The sequence below is a fragment of the Theileria equi genome, chromosome 1 (genome assembly GCF_000342415.1).
Source record: "Theileria equi strain WA chromosome 1, complete sequence".
NCBI lineage: Eukaryota > Apicomplexa > Aconoidasida > Piroplasmida > Theileriidae > Theileria > Theileria equi.
Window position 1 is genome coordinate 2,981,203 of NC_021366.1, and position 24,149 is coordinate 3,005,351.

A 24,149-nucleotide genomic window follows, 5' to 3' on the forward strand; every position below is an offset into this window, starting at 1 on the left:
AAACACAACTCTTAGAAATAAAAAATCACAATATTCCAAAAATGCATTGTTACCAAATTATCCTCGACATTTTAAAATGCCGTCCCTAACTACACCTTTTCAAAAAGTAAATGTATCCAGAATCCAGTGGAACAGTCGCACATTCGCTAATCTTTGCATCGTTAAATACATACCAAGTCTGACCCTTTTTTACGTGACACAAGTAGTGACCGGAATTTGTGTTGCCTCCAATGTGCGTAATAAATGCAATGATTTCGTATGTTCCTGCGGAGTATGATGACGCCGTGCTCAACTTACCAGGTTCCTTGTCTACCTCCACTAGAGGTTCATTGGTAATAACTGGTTCACTCTTCTGTGGTACCACAGTCTCTACAGCCATTGATTCATCCGATAGCCATCCAACGGCAGAGGAAATGTCGTCACCAAATAGCTTCACGGCATCTTTTGCTCTTGCTGCAGGGAAACCCATTTCAACCAAAGTCTCAACCATTGGATTCATGTCATGCACTGAACTTGATGTCCCCGTCTGCAAAGAATTTGCATTTTCACCCTCCAAACTTTCATCTTGGCACAAATCGCCATTATTCATTATCCAATCCATGCAAACGTTAATGTCTGTGGATTTTGTAGCATCGATTGCTTTCCTACGTTAACGTAAATGTATAGAAACAAGTTACCTTGCCAAGTGTTTGGGGAATCCCATGGCCACAAGATCTTGTACAATCGGTTCATCCTTTTCAGTTGATCCAAAACTATTTTCTGTAGTCCCTGAACCACCTCCCGCAGTAGCTTTGCCATTTGTATACTCTACACTATAGTCCAATCCGCTATATAAATTCTCATTGTACAAATCAAACTTTATGCCCGTTTCCGGTATAATAAAGGGGTTTAAGATCTTCCCAGAGGTCCAATCCTTTTTGAGATAAAAGCGCTCGAGTTTAAGAATCAAATATTTCGGTTGCGTAATCAAGCTGTTCTTTAGGACTGCGTGATGTCTCTTTCTATCAGTCTCCGAAATGTAATCAATATCCTGATCATTTGTCCACAAGTCCAAACATGCCTAAAAATGATTTCTTTGATGGGTAAAACAAACCTGCAAGGTAAGTGGAAATGTGGAATCGTGACTAGAATCGTCCAAATTTTGAACCAATGGTAGAGATAAAATGTGTGTTTCATTATCCGTGTGATTGATCTTCTTTAGCCCTTGACAGAGTATCGTTTGCCGTGTCTATATAATTTTATTGACGTGCATACAGTAGGACTGTAGAGGATAAATAACTCACATGAAAGAAAAAGAGCGACTTGAGGTCGAGAGGAACATCACCTTTGCATCGTTCATTTACTTGACTCTCCATGTTGCATAGCAAATCGATAAAGAAGCTAAGAAATTCTTCAGCATCTTGTTGTTCATTGTTACTAAATGTGGAATTATGCCTTCCAAGAGAGTACTTTAGCATCCTAGGTTTTATACTGCATGTCAGACCTGCACAGTATTGTACATTTTAAAGTAAAACAAACATGGAGGCTCCACGTAGGGAATTCCCAACTCTAAACACTTGTCCTTATAACCCTTTACATTTTCCAAAAATTGGACTAGACGTCTATCAGTAGTGAGGGAAACACAAGTTTTGGCAAATTGTAAAATTACATCGTCACATGCCTTTTTATTCGGCGGTATATTGCTTGCGATATCATTGAAATGTTTTACAAAAAAATCGGAAAGCTCGGGAATTGATGCCATGACCTAAAGATGCTATTTCTCCATACAATCTACCAACCTGAATTACTGAACTAAGGTAGCAACTATTGCCGAGGTTTTCAATTCCTACAAGCCCCTTTCCATGTGTATAGACACTTTCCGATGGAATAACATCAGACCAGTCATAATTTTGGTTCTTCTCAAGCTCCAACTCCATGGTCGTTTTTTCAGTTTTTTCCAAGAGCCTGCACAATGTTCGTTAGCAAGTATAGCTACTTACTGTAGTTTAATACCAAAATGTGCCAAATGTTTATCCAAGAGGGGATCCGAAACGAGATTATCCTCATCCTAAACGAGTTTGTAGAGTTTTTTGGCATGGAAATGTAAATCGTTAAAACAAAACAAACCGATGCATAACTGTAAATATCAGCACCCTTTGTAGTGATCGTTCCAATTTTTGCGACAAGATGAAATACGGATCCGGTTTCCTGTAAAATTTATAGGCAGGATACAGCAACATACGCGATAATGAAGAATTGCAGCACCCTCTGAACCATCTGTACAACCACCTTCGTCGCAGTATTTGCGGCCACATCCAATGTAGCCATCAGAAAGATTCAACCACAAGTTGGTAGTAGCCCCGCAACGGTTGCATTTTAAATCGGAGTGTGATATTTGCACGGGATTCTCTACTTGAACGAGAGATCTTGCATACTTGCTTTCCTATTTAATCTTGTACAAAATGAATGTTTCAAACCTGCACCGGTTCAGACCATATAAGTTCATCAGTTTTGAACTCAAATCCAATGTGACAAATTACAGCATTTGCCACCTATATGGCTATTTTACTAGGAAGACAAAACGTTACCTGGGCCAGTAGTCCGTCAGCCTTATCAAGTGGAAGGAAGCCTATGCTCGGAGCAAATATTTGGTACTCTATAATTTCATCATAGACCTTCTTCTCCTTAAACCTATAGAACTGTTTTGTGGCAGACGTAAACTTACATTGTTTCGCCATCCGTGGAAACGTCATCTTCCTGCTCCGGAAGCAATGGCACAAATGTCCTTTTTGCATGCAAGTATATGGAACCCTCGTAATTTTTGTCGTAGCATAGCATGTCTTTTCCATAGGATTCAAATGTTGACAGATTTATATAAATGCCATCCGGGGAGTGTTCATCGTCAGTGCTGTATGAATATTATTAAAGAATTAATGGATGAAATATGCTTTATAGACTAGAATTGACAAGATGGTGACTGTTTCCATGAGAACTGCAAACATGTCTATGGGAGGAATTGTCGCAAGATTATCACGTGGTAATATTGAGTTTCTGGCTTTTCCAAAAAATATCCCTCCCTCAAATTGCTTCATATTTATGGAATAGTTACTATGTACCCAAGGATCTCCTTTAGAACGTTTAAATGCCCACCAACCGAGTCCAGTAAGACCACCAGCTCCGGCAAGAGGGCCACCATATGTACCAGCTCCAATGAGAATAGCGGTAATACCACCAGAAACAGGATCACCAAGAGCTTCAGCAGTAGAAGATTCTTGAGAAGCAGCTTGAGCAGGATCAGCAGTGGTGTGAGAAGGAGTAGAAGAGGATACACTAGATGGACTATTAGCAGCACTATTACCATTATATCCGGAAGGAGTAATGATAAGATGTTTTAGTCTTTCACCATCTATAGCATCTTCAGCCATTTGAGCTACAGGAGTGCCTTGCAGAAGAATCTTAGTCTCAGACTCTGTGTCAGGAACTTGGTCAGCAAATCCTTCATTAACAACAGCACCAGCCTTTGGAGATTTTTGATCAGAAGCTTCTTGAGGTTCTTTGGCAGGAATTTGTCCACCAGGGCCTCCACCAGCTTGACCAGTAGGTCCAGGTGGAGCAGTTCCACCTTGAGGATGATGAACTTGGGGAGATGAGCTAGGTTGTTGAGAAATATTAGAAGATATTGAATCAGGCTTTTGTGTTTTAAGTTCGGCATCAGGAGATAGAACATCCCAGAATTTCTGAGCAGTAGATTCAATAAGATCTTTAGTTACTCCGAAAGTTTTTGGGAGTGCCTTATCGACAACTCCCTCCAGGATATGCGACCCAAGTTGACCAGCTATAGCTGATATGCCTAGTCCAAGAGTTGTCAATTCTTCGGTTACTTCATCATCAGATTCATCATTTTCTTTCTCCTCAGATTCTTCTGTTCCAGGAGATACTTGTCCTAGTTCTTCAGAACTACCTTCAGCACGTCCTAAAGGTGAAGATTTAGAATCTTCAGGACAATTTGCTAAGCCACAATTATGCTTATTTAGTTCAGTAATAAGCTTCTTCCACTGTTTACAGTTAAGTCCCTCCTTCTCTAAATGATTGAACGTAATGCTACCCAGTGGACCAGTTCTTTTCCAAGCCCTATTATCACCATTTCTGCTCTGTTTCCTGTACCATCCTGAGTTTCTAGGTATATTTCTGTAATACAGATAGACTAATACCGGATTATTTCCTTTGCAGTAAAATGTGTAAACATCAATTGGTCCCTTATCAGGCAATTTTAGCGTGGTAGATGTTACACGTTTTCTATTCTGTTTAGAACCATCACTGTTAATGTAGAATTTAATGCCAGAAAGTTGTTCACCATTAATGGAATGTCTATAAGCTGTGATTGAACTTTTATTCCGATCTTGCTTGCAATAAACTTCCTTTTGCTCAACGTGGACCTTTTCATTGTTATTATTGTGTTTATTACAACAATACCAGTTACCTTTTCCTGTAGATATATCATAGGACAAATCAATGGTGACAGAATTGTAGTAGAAACAGGCAAGCGCATCTAATTTATTAGCAAGAGCCTCTTTAGGTTGTTTTTCAGAAAATTCCTTACCATTGTAAAAGTCCTCTGACTTTGCATTAACAGGTTGCCAGCTCTTTTCATCCTTGCTAGCATAAAAGGTGGAGTTCCCACCACTAATTGTAGCTAATTCAATCATAAGTGGTACTTTTGAAATTCCTGATGATGAATAGAGTCTTATTCCATCTAGTGCATTAGGGGGAACTCGAATATCCGTGATCTTTTCTTTTCTGTAGTCTACCCTGGATAATTTCAATTGTTTATCAGTGATATTGTAAGTTGTAACATTATATTCACTACCGTAAAGAGACTTTAAAGAGATGAGTTGCACTCTTTTACCCTTTGAACGATCAGAACCAAAGTTGCGGTATTTGGTAGGATTCTCAATATCAAATGGAATACGTTGATTTCTAGCCAAGTTTCTATTATCAAGTCTATCTTGTAATGATAATCCTCCAGAGCTTCCATGATATATCCAAATCATTTCATCTTTATTTCCTAACTCCTGCTCTTTTTTCTCATACTTGTAGTAGTGCTCCTTTCCCTCATTGCCAGTTTTAACATTTTTAACAACCTCCAGGATAAGAGGTTTCGCATCCTTTTCACTCTCATCACCGTCCCAGTAATAGACTGAGACCGAAGTAACACCTGTAATATCTGTTCCATTATCACCTAGTGTATCACCTCCTTCCAACGTTCCCTTGAGAGTGAATGGACCCCCTCCATTTATTTCATGGGTATATCTAACAAATCCTGTGACATTAGGAATCTTAGCCTCTTTTTTGGCAGTAATACTGCCAGTATACTTGCAAGTACATGGTCCCTTACATTTATTCTTTAGATTTAATTCTATTGCGTTTCCATCTTCGGTACTCATCCTCCATGTTCAGAGAGTGTGCTCTTTAAAAACTCTGAGATCCATGAGAATCCCAATGCGACCAAAGGGAGCATACAGTAGAGATAGACTCCCTCACAAGTAGCTCACTGTCTAGCCGTATGGAACCACATTCATCACCCATTCCTCTCTATTAAATCTTCCATAAAACCATGCCATGTCCATAGACAACTCCTTTCCTGAAGGCAGTAGAGCTGCAGGCCAATAACCTGCACATTTGGACCAGACAGTAACATGTTCTTCGGGGTTAACATCATATCCACTTTGAGAGTACACCTTGCTGTATTCAACTTACCTAAAGAGGCACTCTGACTTGTGTACAACTGTGTGTTCGTTTGGGATCTTTAGGGCCAGTCGCTCAGATAATTTGGCGAAAGCTTCGCCATCTGCGGTCATTTTATTCTTTTGCGCGGAAAATTCCTTCTGAGGAAAATTCTCGTGGAAGGAGCGCCTCGACTCCACACCTTCCCCATGGCACTCGATCCTCCACTTTAAATTTCCATTTGGCACATCTCTGGGCGATTTTTGCTGAATTTTTTCCTTGTAATTCGCTCGGTGACTCGACACATTTCGCCAGAGGGACCACAATGGCCATTTTTAGGTGATTTTGGCAATATAATCCGCTAAATCGACCATGGCCAATCGGCTGAGATGTTGCAGCGGTGTAGCGCTTCTGCTCCTCCTTCTCCTCGACTGCTCGAGCTGCATCTCCGGTGGAGGCTACAGAAAGACGTGGAATCCAGTGGCTAGACACTCTGGGAAGTTCAAAGCTTCACTTCCTACTGGATTATCAATTTCAAAGCCAGTTGTTGTGGTTGTAAATACCTACTGGGGGAAGGATTCACCCTTCAACTCGAAAATACAAGTGGATGCAGACCTCTCGGACACATTTCACAATGTAAAACAACACATTTATCACAAAACCGGGATACCTACAAAGATACAGACACTATACATTTGCAAGGATGCAGAAAATGAACTCAACAGTGCCACAATAGCAAAGGATGAGAATAAACTTGGAGATCATTTAAAGGAACTGGACGTTGCAGATGACACAAAAAAGTTGAGGATGCACATACTCCTCGATCTGCCAGTTCCTGTATATCAGAGTGGTCAACCAGATCCATCAAAAATTGGAGAGTATACAGCAGCACTCTCTAGATACCTCGACATGCTCAGCGATCAGCAATCTGATATTTGGATGCATTGCAAAGACAACGTCGAAAATTTTGTTAAAGAATCGCAAAATATCGCTCCAAAAACTCCAACTGTGGAAAATGAAGTGGAAGAATCGCATTTTGTAATGCCAAATAAAAAAATTCATCTACAAGTGCATCATGATTATCCAAAGAATCCGTTAGAGGTTGAAAAACGGCTAGAGATTCTACGCAAAATGTATCTTCCAATAGATGTTATTGGAACCCTAAAGTTCAGTCTAATGTGTATCATTATAAGGGCAACGGTAAAGCACAATGATACCGTGGCAAACGCACTAATGGTAGCACCACTAGTAGCTCTATCCTGCCAAACCAGACCAGGAAAATTCGCATTATATACACTATTCCACATGATACCGGCGTCAATTATCCCACAAGGTAATTTAAATGTATATAGAAAAAAATTTACAGTGCTAACGGATATTCTACCCGCACACATTTCAGAGAAGCTACGAGCCAAACGAGATCTCTAGGCTGCATACTCCAAGTTTTAAACCCTTAACGATCCCTAGTAGGAGGTCGTGCCCATTCAACCTAAATTTTAATGTTTATACACTTGAAAACTTACATTTAGCAACAAATTATTGTAACCCCAACGATTAAACTTGGCAATAGCATTGACAGCGTCCTGCTTGCTGGCGTAGGTAATAAAGGCAAAACCCTTGGAATTTTGTGTCTCCCTGCAAATTTGTATGACTAAAAGAGCATCAAACTTGTGTTTCGCGAGATAGGCTCTGTGGATGCGACCAACAGTTCCAAACAAATCTGTTAAATCCTTCTCCTTTACATCCTCACTCAAGTTGGTAATACGAATAGTATTCTCATCAAAGTTTCTGCGATCACCATCTTTACGAGATGGCGGGATATATTTGGCAGGTGCCTCTTTCTCGTCAACAGTATCAATCTGAAGAATTTTAAATGGTAAAGCAATGGACAAACCAAGTTGTCATCTTCTCTTAAACTCTTGAACTTGAGTTTGAGTTCTCTGGTTGCCCTCAAAATGCTTGCATCTGGAGGAGAGTAAATGTAGTCGATATCATCATCTTGGTTGTATCTCCTCCTTTCACTCTTTGGAATCTCAATGGAAATATCCTCATTGGAAATCATGACAATACCCGAATCGTTTTCCTCATTCAAGTTAAACGGCTCGAAGTTTTTGCGTTCAAGAGCAGCCTTGCTAATTTGTTTCTTTGTACGGATCTCATTAACCTTTTTGGTTATCTGAATATGAACATGAAGGATTTGTTAGATGGTGTGTATGCGCATTTTTTAACGAGCGGAATTTGGTATTTTAGCAGGGAAATTTGATGTGGTATTAATGGGTTCGGTTTCTGTTATTTTCATATTTTCCTTATAATCCTAGCATTCTAGTATACCAACAAGAGAGTAGTCTAGAAGGGAGAGTCTCTTAGTCCCAGTTCTGCTATATGGCATATTGGAGTGTATACTACAGACGAGCTATTAGTTTTGCGAGTAGAGCGGGTCCTTTCCATACTGTAAGAGCGCCCAACCCTGCTCCGCCTAGTCCAGTTCCAACAGACGACCCAGCTACAGTACCTGTATTATACGACTCATTAAGCTTTCTCTCTAATTCCTGAACTTCAGTATTTAACCGGTTAAGTTGATCTAGCGTTCCCTTTAACTCCTTGAGTTTATCCAGTGTTACTTTCAGAGGTTCGCCAATAAGTTGAGAAATATATCCTCCAGGTCTCCTAAGCTCTGCCCAATTAGTTCCATCCTTATCCTTTTGATAGTATGAATACTTGGTTTGATTACTAGTCTTGATAGCAAGTTCAACCAGGAGAAGCTTTTCAAGGTCTAAAGTATCTCCATAGTAATAGGCAGAAATGCTGTAAAAAGGATCTTGAGAGGATATACCAGTAAGCGGAATACTCTCATGCTTAACTTGAGTGACATTAAAAAGACCGCCGCATAGGGAATACTGGTATCTGTAATATCCATCACCGATGTGACTACTTCTCACAGTAATGGTTATATCAGCAGTCTTATCACAGTATGGTACACCAGAGGTTCTAGAGATATTTGGAGTGATTTGGGGATAATAGGGACTGTGGCTTAGAAGCTTCTTTATATTACCATCATCATCAGGGTCTTTAGGTCTCAAATCCTTGGAAACTTCACTCCAATAGGTATGGCTATCTTTAGTGTTTCTTCTGAACCACTTGTGCTCGTCTTGTTGGTAGCAAATCAAGAGTGGGATTCCACCTAAAGGAGCATTAAAGTAGACATGGACACTGTTTACATTCTTTAAAGATGGAAGTCCAGCTTGATAGGTGTCAGAAAGCTTGAAGCCAGAGACTGAGAAAGTTCCAGAACCAGAAAGGGAGTGCGTGCAGTCGGCGTATCCTGACTGTTTTTTCTCCTGGGTTTTAAATTGCTTACTATTAGTACAACTGGGACAATTGTAATTTGTGTTATTTTTCTCTGAGATTAATATAATGTGAGCCTTATTCCTAAGGCAGTTCTGTTTGTCGAGAGCCTTTCGTAGATTATTAGTTGCCTCTAGATCCTTTGCCCAAGAAGTACCATCAGCACTAGCGTAGTATTCATTATTTCCCTCGCCAAGTCGAATGAGTAGTGGGTTGCTAAAACTATTGTCCCTTGACCAGTAATATACTGAGACATTCTTTTGAGTTCCTAGGTCAGTAAGTCCAGAAAGAGGTTTCGCATTGTGTGTAATACTTTTAATGCCAGCATTTTCAGGGGTGTGTGTTAACTTTATGTAAGTCCCTTCTACACCAGGATACCAGTCCTCTGCTAAATAGATCTTTTCACCAGTTGGACCAGCATAGTGGTATCCATTCTCATCTTTTTTGACTTGACCTACAGTACTTCCAGGATAGTAACCAATTTGTATGGTTACACCATTACCAGTCATACTACATTGTTACCAAGTATGTTCAATAAGTTACTCCAATTTATCCCTCCGTAATGACCATCATTTACTAGTAATCCATTAATGTCTCAACTGATGTGAGCAGAATGGTCAGTATGGATGAATGCCAAATGAGCAGTGTACGACCATCCATTCATCAAAGACCACAATACCCTCACCCATTTCATACCAACATCATGACGTGTCAGAGCAAGAGTCACATCTACTGACATTGTCGCCCATATACCACTCATTCCACTAGTGTTATACTCACCTTTACGGACTGTCCACGGCTATTGGTTGAGTACGATGTGAAGGTTTTGATGCCGTGAGCGTCGACGGACGTCTCAATGACAAACTTGGTATTCAAATTCTCATTATCGTAATCGTCATCAGCGTCGATATCCGCCCATTTGGTATCGGAAGCTACATCGTCTGTAGAATCAATGTTTGTGGTCAAAATGCGGTCATTTTCATCCGGAATTTTCTAGCATCTATGTTAAAAACGAGATAATTCGGACGGCGTTGAAGAATCTTGCAAAGGCTGCGAAAATAACGCCTTTGGAGCCGGTATGACTGAACCAGAGCCACCCAGGGTCAAAATGGAGCATAAATTACGAGAAAACTTACTCTCTACGATTCCCATTGTGAAACTTTTGGGTTTTAATGTGAGGGAAGGATTTTACGCGGAAATAGAAAAGTGACTACACATGACGGCCTCCCCATAGGACCGACGGCCTCGGCCGGGCGCCAGTCGGACTGATGGCAAAAGTTTTGGCGACCATCAAGGGGTTTGCCTCTCCACCTGCCAGCAGCCCATCGTAACAACTCCGTACGGCGCATTGCCCTGGAGCTGCAAGGTGGTTAGCATGGGCCATGTCCTGATCCGAAGGAGTTGCAAGCACACCTTTGGTGGATAAGGGGTAGGACCACACTAAATGAGGTACAGATTGGTAGATACAGTCAAGAGATGATGTTGACATGACGAAATTAGCCATGGGCCGAAAAAAGGCCTAGAAATCTGAGGGGTACCTAGAAGAATGTGTGAATGGAGCGTAGCAGAATGTGAGCTATGGAATGGAGGAGTCCAGGCGGGAGCCATTGAGAGAATGTGAAAGGGGTAAGTTTGTCATAGGCATGCTGCTTTAATGGTGATGGGAGGTATGAAGGGCGTAATGACTATATGGAGTCTAGATGAAGATAGAAGTTGTCCAGACTACTAGACCGTCCATACCGTACTACTGAAGACTGTGTTGATAGTTGTTCATCTTGTTCTGTGGATAGTCTCTCTGACGGTGAGCTAGTTGTTAGGGAGGGAGGATGTATGGATGAGGAGGCACGACTAGATGAAGGAACTACTTGACCCAGATGTAGCGTATACTGACTAGGCTCTAAGTGAAGGTGTAACTCTAAATATGGAGAATGGATTTCTCCAAGAGGAGGTATAGAGCATAATGGTCTATACTCCCTATCAATAATGTCCGGTAGAGGAGTAACCATAGATCTATCAAAAAACAAAAAGGAAAATTGTGGAGAAACTACTACATATCAAGCAAGTACTTCTGCCGGAGGTAAGACTGTTAAAATTACAGTCAAAAGAACTATTGAACCTAAAGGATCACACTTTTACAGGTATACTCATTCTCCGCACGGAGGGAGAGCATTCACACTAAAGGAAATCCAAGATAATAACAAGAGAATAGAGGGAATTCAGGAATCTAAAGATGGTAAAGATGTGTATTCGGTTTCTGCTTATTACTGGAAACATGATAATACTGGTGGTGGTCAGACGCCTGGTAAGGTTCTCTTGATAGGGGTTAGTACTAGCGCTAGAACTACCTATTATGTCAGGAGTAGTGGTAATAGGTGGACTGAATATAAACTAGATGAAGAAGACCTCGAGCATGAACTAGATGAATTCGTTTGTAAATACCACAACGGAGTTACCATTGACCTAACTCGTGATAAACATAGGCCTGGAGAAAGTTATTGCTGTGACAAGCATGCAGACAAGGAAGGTAAGGATGGTGAGGCTAAGGTCTCCGTTACTTCTGTACCAGTTTCTTGCAAAACACATTCTGGTTCAAGTCACCTTACAGTCAAAAAACACACCATTACCAGTCCTAACTTGAGGCTTGCAGGCATTAAGTATAATGAGAATAGTGATCTTGCTCCAAAGAATAGAAGACGTATAAAACTTACTAAACAATCATTTCCTATCACTGATGTGGATTCAGTCCACGTTTTCTACTGTCAAGAACAGAACCCATTATTGATATATATACATCCTACCACAGGGTCTTCAGCTAAAGGATGGTATAAGAAGAAAGAAGGTAGTAATGATAGTGGCAATGAAGAGTGGGAAGAAACCTTGGCAGGACTCCGAAATACAGCACCGGAGAAAATTACTGATTGTACCAGCTGGAATGCACTTGTGACGGAACTAAAGAAGGCAGGTGGATATAATGACTTGCAAGAATGCCCTGGACCTAAACCTCCACCACCTCCTGAACAACAAGAATCTGGTACTACTTCTCCTACTGCTCATGGTCATCAAGCTGAACGTCATGGAACTTCTCAACCCTCTTCTAACAAACCTCCTTTGAACACAATTCTTGGTGTCTTAAGTGGTACTGCTGTTGTATCAGGATCTCTTACTGGACTTGGTTGGTGGGCATTTAAACGTTCTAGAGGAGATCCTTGGGTTAGACAGATTTAGGAGTGTCTATGGAGATGCTCTAGATACTAGCTTTGGTGGATACTAGGAATAATGGAGCATATCAGGAAGAATCTCTAGGAGCATTGTAGAAAGTGTTTTACGGATGAGTAAGAATGTACCATGTTGAGTATCTGTAGATTCTTCTATGGACATTTACAACAAAACGAGTAATACTGTATACCAAGAATTAAGGTTAAAGACTCTAAAAGGTAATACTGAAGAAAGTACAAGTCTGCATAAGTCATAGCATTCCAGTACACCAACAAGAGAGTAGTCTAGAGGGGAGGGTCTCTAATACCTACCAAGGGTAGGAAAATTATACTGCATTAATGATTAATACATCCACAGGATGGATGAGCGGTTATTCTAGTATACAATTGAGACGTTTTACTGTTATCCACTGGATTAAGTGGTATGAGAGTTTAGAATATGATTGGGGGATCATTGGAAACATACAGAAGGCTCGTTACTCACACCGTTTTGAGATTATTTAGCTTTCTATCAAACTCTTTCTTATCAATGGAAGTCCATTCACCATCAGCATTCTTTTCAAAGTATTTCTTTGCCTTCAAATTTCTCTCTACAACTGCCATTTCCAGTAGTTCTACATTCTCTTTCTTATAAACAAGACAAAAAAAACAATAATCATGGTACCCACAAAGGTCTTCCTTGGTGTGTTGGTTGGAAGCCCATAAAACTTTATTTCCGTCCCTTACTCCTACTACAGCATGACCAGGTCTAGGGTAAAAGTGTTTAGTTGTCACACCTAGAAGATCTACTTCAAAAGCAGTGCATTTATCAGTGCTACTAGGTAATGCAAGGTCAATTTCAAAGTTGGGGACCCATTCACTAGTGACCATTAAATTCTTAATCTTGGCATCTTTGTCATTAGATGGTACCCATTTACCAGCTTCACTCCTGGAGTAGGCCTTCTGTAATATGCTAGAAGATGTTCTGATAGTAATCAACACAAGTTCAGGTTTCTTATCCTTGTTAAGATATACTCTGGCATGTTGGAAAGTTTCTCCGGATGACAGAATGAAAATATCTCCCTCACCATCTACTAACCTTGTAACGGTTATATCCTTCTTTGGAACAATGAGATTTATTGCGTTACCAACAAAGAAATAGTCAAAGGATTGAAACCGCTCGTTATCTAACGCTGAGATATCAATCACTCCGGAAGGAGAAAAAACATTCTTGGGTCCGGCTACAACAGGTGCAGATTGATCCGTTCTTTGCTTAGCTGACTGAGTAACTGGAGACTCCTCAATAGTTGTATGAACCTGAGGAGATTCTTCCTTAGTGGATTTGTCTTCAGGGTTTTCACCCTGTGAACCAGCTACATCTTTCGGTACCTCTTGGAGAGGTTTCCCATCGCCTGCAGGCTTTGCCTTCTCTTCTACATTATCCTTGACAGATTTTGGAGTAGTTTGAGTAAGTGGCTGTTCCTCTTTGGCTTCCGTTTTTAATGAAGCTGGAGCTTGCATGCTGTCTTGCTCTTTCTTGACATCGCCCTGGAGATTTGTAGCTGGTCTTTGTTCCTGCTTAACTTCAGAAGCTGTCTCTACTTTTGCTGCTTGTTGAGGAGATGGTTGCACATTATCCCGTGGTTTCTTCTGAGGGACCTGTGGAGAAGTCTGTACTGGAGCATCTCCTAAGTCTTTTTTGAGTTCTTCAAGTAGCTCATTAAAACCTTCCTTATTTACCGAAGTCCATTTTCCATCCGCAAATTTACGGTAGCCTTCGAATACCTTTCTTCCCTTAACGCTGTATGTAGCAGCTACAGGTCCGCTTTCTCCAAAGTATAAGATGGCTGACAAACATGCATCACTGGGACCCTGACATGTCCAAAATGTCTGACCATCAAATACAAGTCTTTTCGCTGTGACCCCAGCCTTAGGTGTCAACCTTAAAACTGGAAGTTCGCCTTCATAATCTCCAACTGCATCAAATATAGTGGAGTCTGCCTTTGACTTCAGAACTGAAAAGTCATATTCCCCTACCTTTAATATAGGAGCGTCAACCTTTGATTTCATATCAGGTAGAGGAGTAAGTTCTTCTGGTTTAGGAGTAGATGAAGCTACTGTTTGTTGTTGCCTCTGAGGAACCCGTGGAGAAGTCCGTACTGGTTCAGGAGATTCTTTTGGTTTATCCTGGACACCTCTCTGAGTAGGTTGGCCAGTCTTTACCTGAACTTGCCCTTGAGGTGGTTGAAAAGATTTAGGAACTCCAATGCTTGTCTTTGGAACATTTCGTTTTTCTTGTGGTTTTGGAAGAGACTCGCCATTTTTTTGTGGAATCGGTTGAGTCACCTGTGGAAGTTTAGAAGCAGGATTGACTTCTCTAGAATGCTGCGTAACTTTATAACCATTTCCTTTAGAATTTAGAGGAACACAATAACAGAATGTAATCAGGAATGTTGTGGATAGTAACAAGAATAATCTCATCTTTCCTGATATTGTCCCATAGAGTCTACAGGGTTAGATTCCTCTAAAGCCCTTTCATATGTGCAACTCTCCCTTAGACCTCAAGGCCTGAACCTGGAAGGAAGAGGAATAGATACTAATGCGTACCCCATTGGAAGAAAGAAGATAGATATTCCGTATATATCATACTAATTGTAAAGCCGTCATTCTATCTAAGGTATTAACCATTGTGACCAGAATTGTCAGGATTGATGTCAAATGAGCGCTGTAAAGCGGTTAATATTGACAAAGGATGAAGAGGTAATGAGGGGACCCTGTCCTGCAAGTTTACTGAGAGACATAAAATTGAAGGTTTTAGCAAGGGCACTTGTGAGAAGCATGAGATGATGATAAAGAATAGTGCTCAGGGTAATCCTTTAGGAAACTAATGAACCGTAAGAGAATTGGCTTGTAAGTATATTGCCAATGCTACAATTGTAATATCGCCATGCAATGTATAGGGGGAAAGTGTCCTTTCTATTCTCCCTCATCCCAGCTATGCCTACATCTGATACAAATTTTGAGACCTTTGAGTACAACTGAATGGATATACAAAAGTTAAAAGACTAGAATTTTGATGGATTATAACCATATTTCTGCAATCCCATTATTGCACCTTCCGGATTACATATCCTCGACCTACATGTTAACATCTAACTCAATGAGGTTACTAGTTTCACTTTCCTCCTAAAGGTATTGTGTCTAAAACCCTAAACAAACCTCTCTATGATCATTTTCTTGCTCGTCCTTTTCCTTTCTTCCGTGCTTTATATACAAGGAAGAAGCTGCCAACAAAACCATTACGATAATTATGCAGATCCCCCAAGACTTTGACTTTATTAGACCCCAAGTTATCTATAGAATTTTTGTTAACGGACAAATTAACAAAACATACAGAACCTCCCAAGAGCCACTCAAGCTCTGCTATCTCCTCGGCTCTCAATATTAAAATCTCGGAGAGGCATGGAATCCCTTCACCCTGCCTAATCTGAACTTTGCTTGAATTCAGAGTCAACTCCTTGCAGAATCTCTTGGCTTCATCGTCAATCATAATGTCCGAAAACATCCTTCCAGCTCTGGGCGAGCATGCTGAATGCATGTGAATTTGGAGAACGTACAAACCTTTCCAAATCGACTGTGCCACGTTTTTAGAAACGTAAACAATTGCAAACTCCCCGTTTTCACTGTGGCTTTCATAGTCTCCTTTTTTATGCTTACTGTACATGTTAGCACTGTAAATGTAGTCTTTTGTCTTGGTTCCCCTCTCACATGAGATTGTTGCAAAAAAGCCAAACAGGGTCCTTAGACAGAGTTCTCTATCAGTTGCATCCCTAACTATACGCGAATTGATGCTACAAACTCTGGGATTCGATGTGCATGGCTCAAGTCCAATCTCCTAAATGTTTTTGTTCGGTGTCTAACCTTTTCTCCTCGATCTTCCATTGGCTGTTCCAGTAGAATAACGTTGCTAGTCATACGGAAATTGTCCGAGAGAGCCGAGAATGAAAACTCTCAGACATTCCCGTCTGGGCACAGTCAATGGAAGGTCGAGAATGACCATCACAGGACCATGTAACTGCATGTATAGCAGGGAGATCAAACACAAACCTGGCAGAGATGCTTTTGAAGTACAGAATCCTGGCTATTTAGTGCGATACAGACATTCTTGGACAAGTGTGTAGCGCAAGCGCCAAAGTGCGCGCATACAATGCAACAGAGAGCATAAACCAGGCTCAACATTATCCAGTTTTATAGTATAAAGACCCACATTGTCCAAAGAGGAAACTTGAACTGAAGAATCACCACGCGTAGGGAATGCCACATAGAAAACTCCACATTACGTCGTTACAAAACCACATTTCATGAATTTTGCACTCTATTCCATACATAATTACATCTTTTCACACATTTTACGGATGGAAGACGGTAAAAGGTCCCCATTCATGGGCCCGTTTTCCCGCTCTCTCGACTACTCCTTGGTCTAGAAGAATGGATATGGACTATGCGAGCAGGAAGAGATTTTTATGAGGTTATTATGATTATTTTAAATAGGAATCTACGTGGAAGGCTGACAGTAAATGGGAGTTTATAGGGAAAATAGTCCAGGAGTATCTCCGAACAAAGATCCGCTCTCCTTCTCAGACTTTCGCCACGCTATTCCACTATTTTGCATTCACATGGTTTTATTCATGAGTAATGGTACATGAATCGTCTGGTCTGGCGCCAAGTGCCAAAATGACTGCAGTTGCTGGCGGATCTGGAAGCATCTCCATACATACCACCAGTAACCACTACACATCCCACAAACTGCCCTAAAAACTTTTAGTTATGCGCAAATCTCATTCTACAAACGCTTTTGGGGACATCAGAGTCTACTCGCATTACTCGGGGTTGACGCTCACCGGTACGCATGTGTACCAATTTTACACACTGGTTTCATATCTCGTTTATGTTTATAAGAATTCATTTGCATCCTCTAGAGCTTGAAAGTAGCTCGAAAACTCTGCAAATCGCATTCATGCTGCGTGTACCCACGGCGCCTGCAGGCGCCCGTTTCAGTCGTCGGTTTCTGGGTGGTTTAAGCTCCCCAAATGGCCACTACCTATTGATGTTGGTTACACCTTTCATCTGTGGCCAGAAAAGCGGCTGGAGTTTGGCCTAAACCGGAGAGCCGGGGCCCCCAATGTGGCAGCGGTGCCCAATAATCTCGAGGCCATTTCTGGCCCTGGCCGCCAGTTGTAACTCAAGTATGCAGAGACTGTGAGTATGATTTAATGAAAATGGAGCACGAGACAAAGCGCCAATGGATGCAATCATACGAAGGCAGAATTAGAGTCGGTCCGCAGTACCAGGCCATGATTCCACCCTTTTGTAGGAACAATTTTGCCTCATCGCAGTTTAATGGCACACAGGATTATCCATTGACACATTCTCTACATCCATCCAGCGTGCAACAGTCCCCTACTCTTCACTCATCAGCACACCCCGAACAGTACATCCAATCATACGACCTGCCAGACGATTCGTTCAATGACACAGATATCTGCAGCCATCTAAAATTTGATGGAATGGATGGAAACTCAAAGGAAGGCAGAGGGAAAAGGAATGAGGAAGAAGGAAAACAAAGGAATAGGAATTAATTCTTGTAACATTTTTATACGCTCTAGGTAATGTGTATTATATGAACGTAGTAATGGCGAGTTCACCGTAAGGTGGATGAGCATGTCCCGAAGAATGAGGGACTAGAGCGACTAACAGGAGCTCTTCCATCTAGTAGGACTCTCACTGCGTAGGTCCGTTGACCGAAACAGGTGACCCACCGACGTCGGAGACTAGGTAGTAGATCACTATGGAATTAGTATAACGAGTGGAAGAGTGATGGCGAGATGCCAAGCATCGAGTTGTACAATGCAACAATAGCAGGATGGGAAACTACGTCCATAGTGAAACGGAGGAGTGATAAGTATACAGAGTATAGGAGCCTAAGAAAGAGTGGAATTTTCAGTACAATGGAAGGAGGAATGGCAACTTTAGGGAGCCTAGAAGGATTAATGAACCATGATGACCATTAGAGTGAATATATATAGTAGAGCGATACTTGAAAAGTGTGGAGGACGATCCGTGTACAATCAAGAATCCATTGGCATCCTGAGGTATTCTACAAGACTTAAGTGGATCTATGCATGCTCAACATGGCATATTCCTGATTTCCATAAGGTGTCAGATAGTGTTGTGGAGTTCATTAGACCAATTACTCAGTACAGATTCCATAGTATCCCTACTGAAGAGTCCATAGACACTCATTAAATCTGTCTAACCCAAGGATCTCCTTTATAGCGACTATAAAGTTTATATCCCAAGAAACAAGCCAAGGCAGAAGTACCAAGAATGCCTGTAGGTACTCCAACTACAATCTTTAGATCAGGATTAGTAGGCTTTTCAGAAAGGTCTGAGCCTCCATAAGCAAGAGTTTGTCCACCAGGAGTATTAGCTAGGTCTGAGCCTTGAGCTTCAGCATGACCAGGAGGAGCAGTAGGGGTAGGTTCTTCAGATGAGTCTTCTTTCTTAACTTCATCTTGAGAATTATTACCAGATGGATTAGATTCAGAGCCTTCGGTACCTTGAGGGGATCCAGGAGTAAGAGCAGGATCATTAGGTCCTCTAGCATCAGTTCTAGATCCTTGAAGTCCATCACCTCCAGAATTAGTAGATTCACCTTGATTAGTATTTAGGTCAGGTGAGTTAGCAGTAGCAGAGTCTAGTTCTCCAATACCTTGTTGAGTACCTTGGTCAGATGGGCCAGCAACGTTTTTAAGAGCCTTTTCAGTTATTTCAAGAGCTGTATTTACAGCAACAGTACCAAGTGCAGTAGCTACATTTAGTCCAGTAATTCCAAGATCGATAAGAGGATCGACCGTTTTCCACAGTCCTCCGTCAGAGCCTCCTCCAGCTGCACCTGGAGTAACAACAGAAGTATGTTGTTGGTGCTGTACTTCGTTTGCAGCTACCACCAGTTTTTCTCCATTCGAACAGCTAAGTCTTAGCTTGTTCTTAATCTCACTCAGAGTACTTACAAGGCTGCCATTCCTATCAGCTTCCCTTGGATCCTTACCTTCTAGTTTAGTCTCCTCTTCCCACTTATCACCCTTTGGATCAGTGTTCTTGTACCACTTCCTAGCTTTTTCATCATTACTGCCCACATAGACCAGAAGAGGTGTTTTAGCATTACCACATGAGGAAAAAAATACTACTACTTCCCTAACATCCCATATTGGAAAGGATCCTGTCAGAATGTCAATTGGAGAGGGGCCCTCTGTGAGTTTTATGATGGTAAATGTCTCTCCTGGCTCTCCGTAAGTGTGTTTCCTAGCTGTATAGTTCTTCAAATTCAGTCCACCGTAGTTAGTAACTTGTATGTTCTTAGAACATTCTTCCATCTTACATCCTTCCTTTTCAGAGTGCGGGTTTTTATAATGTCCTTTACTGGTGATATCTATCTCAACCGGATGGAAAAGACGACACTTTTGTTCATGGAGAGTCCCTGAAAATACATGTTCTCCGAGTCTATCAGGAATCATTGTCCATTTACTATTGTCACTGTAGCCGTCATTACAAACCGGAACGGGTATGCCTCCAGAGTCTTTTCCAACGTACACTCCAATAATAAGAGGCTTTGTACGTTCCGTATCTTTATCCCAGTAGAAGACATAGAGGGTGGGAGTTTGTTGGTTGAGTGAAAATGGACCGTACTTATCGTCATTTTTGCTCATTCTCCATTCAAGAAGAGTACTCCTATATCTAGCCCTTGTTACATTTGGGTCATATGTATGCAGGTAACAGATGTATCCACCTGTTGGAGTATAATTAGAAGTAGGTTCTATGGTAACATTGGCCTGACCGCATGGACAATAGTATGTTCTCTTAAAATCGCCGTTCTGATAAATGTTGACAGAATGAAGATCATGGAGTTTACAGGTGAGACTATTGAGTTGTGTCTCAAGTTCTGGAGTTGGAGTAATATGTTCTTGGTAAAACTGACTTTCTACATCTGGGATAAATTTCCATCTAGTGTTTGGTTTGCCTTTAGGTTCCCCCTCGTATTCTTTCTTATAATCTGCATCCGCATTGGAATACCAACTATACCCATTTTTATCATTGATTCTGAGTAGAAGAGGCTTCTTTGTTTCTTCGTCATCGTTGTCATAGGTTGCACTATAGTAAGTTGTTACTTCCAATATCACTTGGTGTGCATCGGAGAATTGTCTTGACTGTCCACCTCCATTGTATATCTGAAGGGGAGATCCACCATAGTTAAGATTAGCTATCCATGTTGTCAAAAAACTGTGTGTGCAATATTTGTAATCTGTCTCTTTCCCATAAGTATATTTGAGAGTTCCTCCTTTTACCTCAATTCGACCATCACTCTGACAGATACATTTATTTTTACCACTTTTGCCATTATGGCATTTGTGCTTTATGTCTATTGTAGACATTCATAATGCTGCCTTCTAATATTCCAGTTTACTGCGAATTGCATCATAGCACTATCTTGACCTACTCCTCAACCATAGATAACCATTCATCCTCCCTCACAAGACTAGCTCACAATGTAGCTGTATTTAACACTTCTTATGCTAAGCAATCACTTAAATGATCATCATAGCTCATCCTACCAATGAATGGGCACATACGACTCAATTCTTATCATAAAGGATTGCACTTTCTTTTGAACAATTTTCTGGCGTTCCTTTAGCAAAAGTATCTACAACTACGAGGAACATTCTGAGAAACTATGAGCATTTATGGAAACAATTTAAGTAACTATAAATGCTCATTAAATCTCTGTTGTATAACCCACCATCCCGTAATGTTTAGGAATAGAAAACCGTAAATGTCTCCTCCTCATCTAAAAAACCAAAGGAGCCATAATACAGAAACTCATGCAGAGATATATAATATACCCATTAATGTGATTACCTCTTTTCTATAGCAATAATTTTGCGCTTATTGCGATCATAAAGCAAAGTCGGAGCCACGGTCGAACTAATTGGCATCTGTACATTTGTGTATACTCAACAATGTGTGTGCTATAAAGATGAATCATGCATAAAATAAATGGAACTTACCTCAAGAACGGTTAGTTTTGTTTTAATAGCGCCTAAATCTGGCAATTCGCCCGTCTTCTCTCTGTAATGTTCGGCCAACATTTGGGGAGGTGGAGCTTCATAAGGCTCAATTATGCGTTCCCACTCTTCATTCACTGGATTATAGTATGAAATAACCATCCGTTCATGTTCTACATCCTCTTCAGCATACTCGTCTTCATCTATCCTAAACACAAGTTTCCATGCATGCACCGGGAATAAGGGGACATACTTTTCATCTGGTCGAAGCATGATGAGTTCACCACCAATTAGGCAAAATAAAAGTATGGTGGCAGCTGCAATTGCCAGTGATGCAACCGTCTTTATTCCATCATAGGGATCATCTTCAACATCGTTACGGATTCCTACAACACCCATAATGAATCATCGTGAACAAACCAGAAGTATAGCGCTTGTATCTCTCGAATCTCTCGCTACTATAGCCTGTGGAGCCTGAAGAAGGGATCCATCCAACCCCGGTTGCTCTTCCAAGTGGAGACTTATCATGGGCTTCATTCCTAAATGTGCTTGTTATTCTACGACCAAACACACCTCTTTAGTTCAATATCGTACAAATTTCTCTTCTTGGAGTCCTTTAACACTTCATAAGCTTCCTTGATTGTAATGAATGTCTCCGAACCATCCTTGTTCTTGCTACTATCCGGGTGATGTTCCTTCACAAGCTTAAGGTACGCCTGAGAAACGCATAAAGTGACCGGAATACGAACCTGTTTGATCGCTCTCTTTGACGCGTCTCTGGGAACATTGAGGACGTCGTAATGCGTAGTTCTACCAGACTTTGGTTTTATACCCTCATGAGTAGAAAATGATCGCTTAAAAAGTGGAATTACTCGAAAAAATGAGCCAAAAGGCTGTCCTTTAGGCATTAATTTATCAAGTGATGTCCCCAGTGGGTAACCGGAGAAGATTCCATCACTATTTCCTCATTGGGGGACTTTTATCTTGTAAAAATTTGTAAAGTAAAACCTTTTGCCATAAACTATGCATAAGAAAAAATCTAACAAGGATAAAACACAATCCCAGGAGATATTGGCCTCTGAAGACAAGGCGACGCCAGATGACGTCTCAATTCCGGAAGATTCCGCGGATTATGAACCAATTGAACATGAAGAATCAAATCCGCTAGCTCCGGAAGGCCCAGAAGAACTGGAAGTTGACGCCAAGTTTGACGAAGGTGCGAGCGGAATAATCTTCCTCTCGAGTATACCGCCGTACATGGGCCTTTCAAAGCTCAGAACCTACTTTGGAAACTTTGGAAAGATTGGAAGAATCTACGCCCAGCCAGAGTCAATCAGCGACTACAAGAAAAGGGTCAAACTCGGGGGAAACAAAAAGCTCAAATTCCTTCACGGATGGATCGAGTTTCATGACAAGAAAATCGCAAAGCAAGTCGCTCTACAGCTAAATACAAAGCCTGTTGGACACAAGAAGCGCCAAAATTTCTGGAGAGAAGATCTCTGGAATATAATGTACCTACCGAAATTCAAGTGGAGGCATCTGGTCGAATATTGGTCCAGAAACAAGAGAGAACGAAAGGAAAAACTCCAGCACCTCCTAGCCCAGGAAAAGAAGAAGAATTACCATTACATTGACCAGCTAGAAGCTGAAAAACAACACGAACATATCGCAGAAAAGAGAAGGAAAAAGGGATTGCGGGTAGATGAAGAATACGTGGATCAAGATCGCTCCGCGAAAAAGAAAGCTTCAGAGTCCTCTGGTAATGAAAATGTGCCTGTAGGTCTCCTAGATGCAATAGTACTATAATTATAAAATATACGAGATACATTTTACTTGGCAACCTTTCTGTAGAGTATGCATTTATTGGACAACTACCCACCTTCTTTCAACGGTACCGGATCTTGATAAAAAATACTTCCACGAAATCGGAGTCATTTCCTCTCCAGTTGCTGATTGCGCCTTTATGACCCCCAAATCAACTTCCGATGTGGTTAGTATAATCTGTTTTCCATCACCGGCATAAATCTAATGTTTCAAATGTAACTTTTCGCAATAAACAAACCACTTTGGCCTTTATAATGTCACCTGGCTTGAACCAGTCCGAGATTATGACGTCAATGTTTTTGGATTCGTGGACATTGGTGCTCCTAAAAATAAATGCGAATATGTAAAACAACAAACGCTAGCACTCCCTTGTATGGGTCCTTTAAAACTCTTCCGTCCACAGATACCACGTTGCATTCCAACTTTTTGCGATGTAATTTGGTCACCTGAGCTACCACAACAGCTCCAACATACGGTGCCTTTATTTGATTTGTCTCAACCGAGACGGTTCCCTTCTGTAGTATTTCGTTTAGCGTTTCATTAAATGATGATTCACAAAACATTTGGTGCTTCTGGGTCAAATTCTCGCAAGAAACACGCGTACAATGATGTAAGGATAAAAAACAAACCTCTACATTTGGGTCCCTGGAGATGATACAATTGCCGAGTACAGATGAGTAAATCATAGAATCCCGGACGTAAGTGTTGTTTCCAGGCACCAAATCGCTAACTGGGCCCAGACAGGTGCCGGGGTAAGTAAGATTCTTGCTCATTGTACAGTCGTGTCTGTATGCCTATTTCACCACCCTTGTATAGCTATAAAACTATCCATACGATTACCAAGACCTTTTGCGAATAGAGCAAAGAATACTATGCGATATCATCAAATTATCGTAAATCCGCGATTTCCGTCCCTTTTGACCGCTCTTTTCGATACTACAAGTGCATTATTCCATCATTT

General features: G+C 41.1%; 11 protein-coding genes across 11 annotated transcripts; 4 read left to right on the plus strand and 7 right to left on the minus strand.

Moving 5' to 3' along the window:
* Positions 1 to 85: 85 nt before the first annotated feature.
* BEWA_031300 (ubiquitin carboxyl-terminal hydrolase family protein) lies at positions 86 to 5,423 on the minus strand (the record flags this gene model as incomplete). Its single annotated transcript, XM_004829886.1, has 13 exons — positions 86 to 644; positions 678 to 1,060; positions 1,094 to 1,228; positions 1,284 to 1,483; positions 1,519 to 1,744; positions 1,779 to 1,944; positions 1,980 to 2,047; positions 2,113 to 2,187; positions 2,222 to 2,422; positions 2,457 to 2,531; positions 2,568 to 2,670; positions 2,705 to 2,887; positions 2,980 to 5,423. The coding sequence occupies 13 exons, from the start codon at positions 5,421 to 5,423 to the stop codon at positions 86 to 88; spliced, it is 4,818 nt and encodes a 1,605-aa protein (XP_004829943.1).
* A 652-nt stretch (positions 5,424 to 6,075) lies between these two features.
* On the plus strand, positions 6,076 to 7,131 carry BEWA_031310 (signal peptide-containing protein; the record flags this gene model as incomplete). Its single annotated transcript, XM_004829887.1, has 2 exons — positions 6,076 to 7,036; positions 7,070 to 7,131. 2 exons carry the CDS (start codon positions 6,076 to 6,078, stop codon positions 7,129 to 7,131), a joined length of 1,023 nt encoding a protein of 340 aa, XP_004829944.1.
* BEWA_031320 (eukaryotic translation initiation factor 3 subunit 4, putative) lies at positions 7,052 to 10,200 on the minus strand (the record flags this gene model as incomplete). Its single annotated transcript, XM_004829888.1, has 6 exons — positions 7,052 to 7,192; positions 7,227 to 7,338; positions 7,372 to 7,562; positions 7,598 to 7,879; positions 9,829 to 9,989; positions 10,062 to 10,200. The coding sequence occupies 6 exons, from the start codon at positions 10,198 to 10,200 to the stop codon at positions 7,157 to 7,159; spliced, it is 921 nt and encodes a 306-aa protein (XP_004829945.1). The 3' UTR covers positions 7,052 to 7,156.
* Positions 10,201 to 11,031: 831 nt separating this feature from the next.
* On the plus strand, positions 11,032 to 12,273 carry BEWA_031330 (hypothetical protein; the record flags this gene model as incomplete). Its single annotated transcript, XM_004829889.1, has 1 exon — positions 11,032 to 12,273. One exon carries the CDS (start codon positions 11,032 to 11,034, stop codon positions 12,271 to 12,273), a length of 1,242 nt encoding a protein of 413 aa, XP_004829946.1.
* A 470-nt stretch (positions 12,274 to 12,743) lies between these two features.
* BEWA_031340 (signal peptide-containing protein) lies at positions 12,744 to 14,723 on the minus strand (the record flags this gene model as incomplete). Its single annotated transcript, XM_004829890.1, has 1 exon — positions 12,744 to 14,723. One exon carries the CDS (start codon positions 14,721 to 14,723, stop codon positions 12,744 to 12,746), a length of 1,980 nt encoding a protein of 659 aa, XP_004829947.1.
* A 599-nt stretch (positions 14,724 to 15,322) lies between these two features.
* On the minus strand, positions 15,323 to 16,497 carry BEWA_031350 (uncharacterized protein). Its single transcript, XM_004829891.1, has 5 exons — positions 16,350 to 16,497; positions 15,864 to 16,137; positions 15,637 to 15,830; positions 15,462 to 15,596; positions 15,323 to 15,428 (listed from the first exon to the last, which is right to left on the minus strand). Exons 1-5 carry the CDS (start codon positions 16,479 to 16,481, stop codon positions 15,381 to 15,383), a joined length of 783 nt encoding a protein of 260 aa, XP_004829948.1. The 5' UTR covers positions 16,482 to 16,497; the 3' UTR covers positions 15,323 to 15,380.
* Positions 16,498 to 17,521: 1,024 nt separating this feature from the next.
* On the plus strand, positions 17,522 to 17,881 carry BEWA_031360 (hypothetical protein; the record flags this gene model as incomplete). The annotated part of the gene is made up of 1 exon (XM_004829892.1): positions 17,522 to 17,881. The coding sequence occupies one exon, from the start codon at positions 17,522 to 17,524 to the stop codon at positions 17,879 to 17,881; it is 360 nt and encodes a 119-aa protein (XP_004829949.1).
* Positions 17,882 to 18,544: 663 nt separating this feature from the next.
* BEWA_031370 (hypothetical protein) lies at positions 18,545 to 20,734 on the minus strand (the record flags this gene model as incomplete). Its single annotated transcript, XM_004829893.1, has 1 exon — positions 18,545 to 20,734. The coding sequence occupies one exon, from the start codon at positions 20,732 to 20,734 to the stop codon at positions 18,545 to 18,547; it is 2,190 nt and encodes a 729-aa protein (XP_004829950.1).
* A 480-nt stretch (positions 20,735 to 21,214) lies between these two features.
* BEWA_031380 (DnaJ domain containing protein) lies at positions 21,215 to 22,272 on the minus strand (the record flags this gene model as incomplete). Its single annotated transcript, XM_004829894.1, has 6 exons — positions 21,215 to 21,295; positions 21,368 to 21,572; positions 21,618 to 21,750; positions 21,785 to 21,903; positions 21,938 to 22,080; positions 22,114 to 22,272. The coding sequence occupies 6 exons, from the start codon at positions 22,270 to 22,272 to the stop codon at positions 21,215 to 21,217; spliced, it is 840 nt and encodes a 279-aa protein (XP_004829951.1).
* Positions 22,273 to 22,387: 115 nt separating this feature from the next.
* BEWA_031390 (hypothetical protein) lies at positions 22,388 to 23,170 on the plus strand (the record flags this gene model as incomplete). Its single annotated transcript, XM_004829895.1, has 1 exon — positions 22,388 to 23,170. One exon carries the CDS (start codon positions 22,388 to 22,390, stop codon positions 23,168 to 23,170), a length of 783 nt encoding a protein of 260 aa, XP_004829952.1.
* Positions 23,171 to 23,224: 54 nt separating this feature from the next.
* BEWA_031400 (hypothetical protein) lies at positions 23,225 to 23,961 on the minus strand (the record flags this gene model as incomplete). The annotated part of the gene is made up of 4 exons (XM_004829896.1): positions 23,225 to 23,389; positions 23,427 to 23,511; positions 23,546 to 23,703; positions 23,818 to 23,961. 4 exons carry the CDS (start codon positions 23,959 to 23,961, stop codon positions 23,225 to 23,227), a joined length of 552 nt encoding a protein of 183 aa, XP_004829953.1.
* Between the last annotated feature and the right edge of the window lie 188 nt (positions 23,962 to 24,149).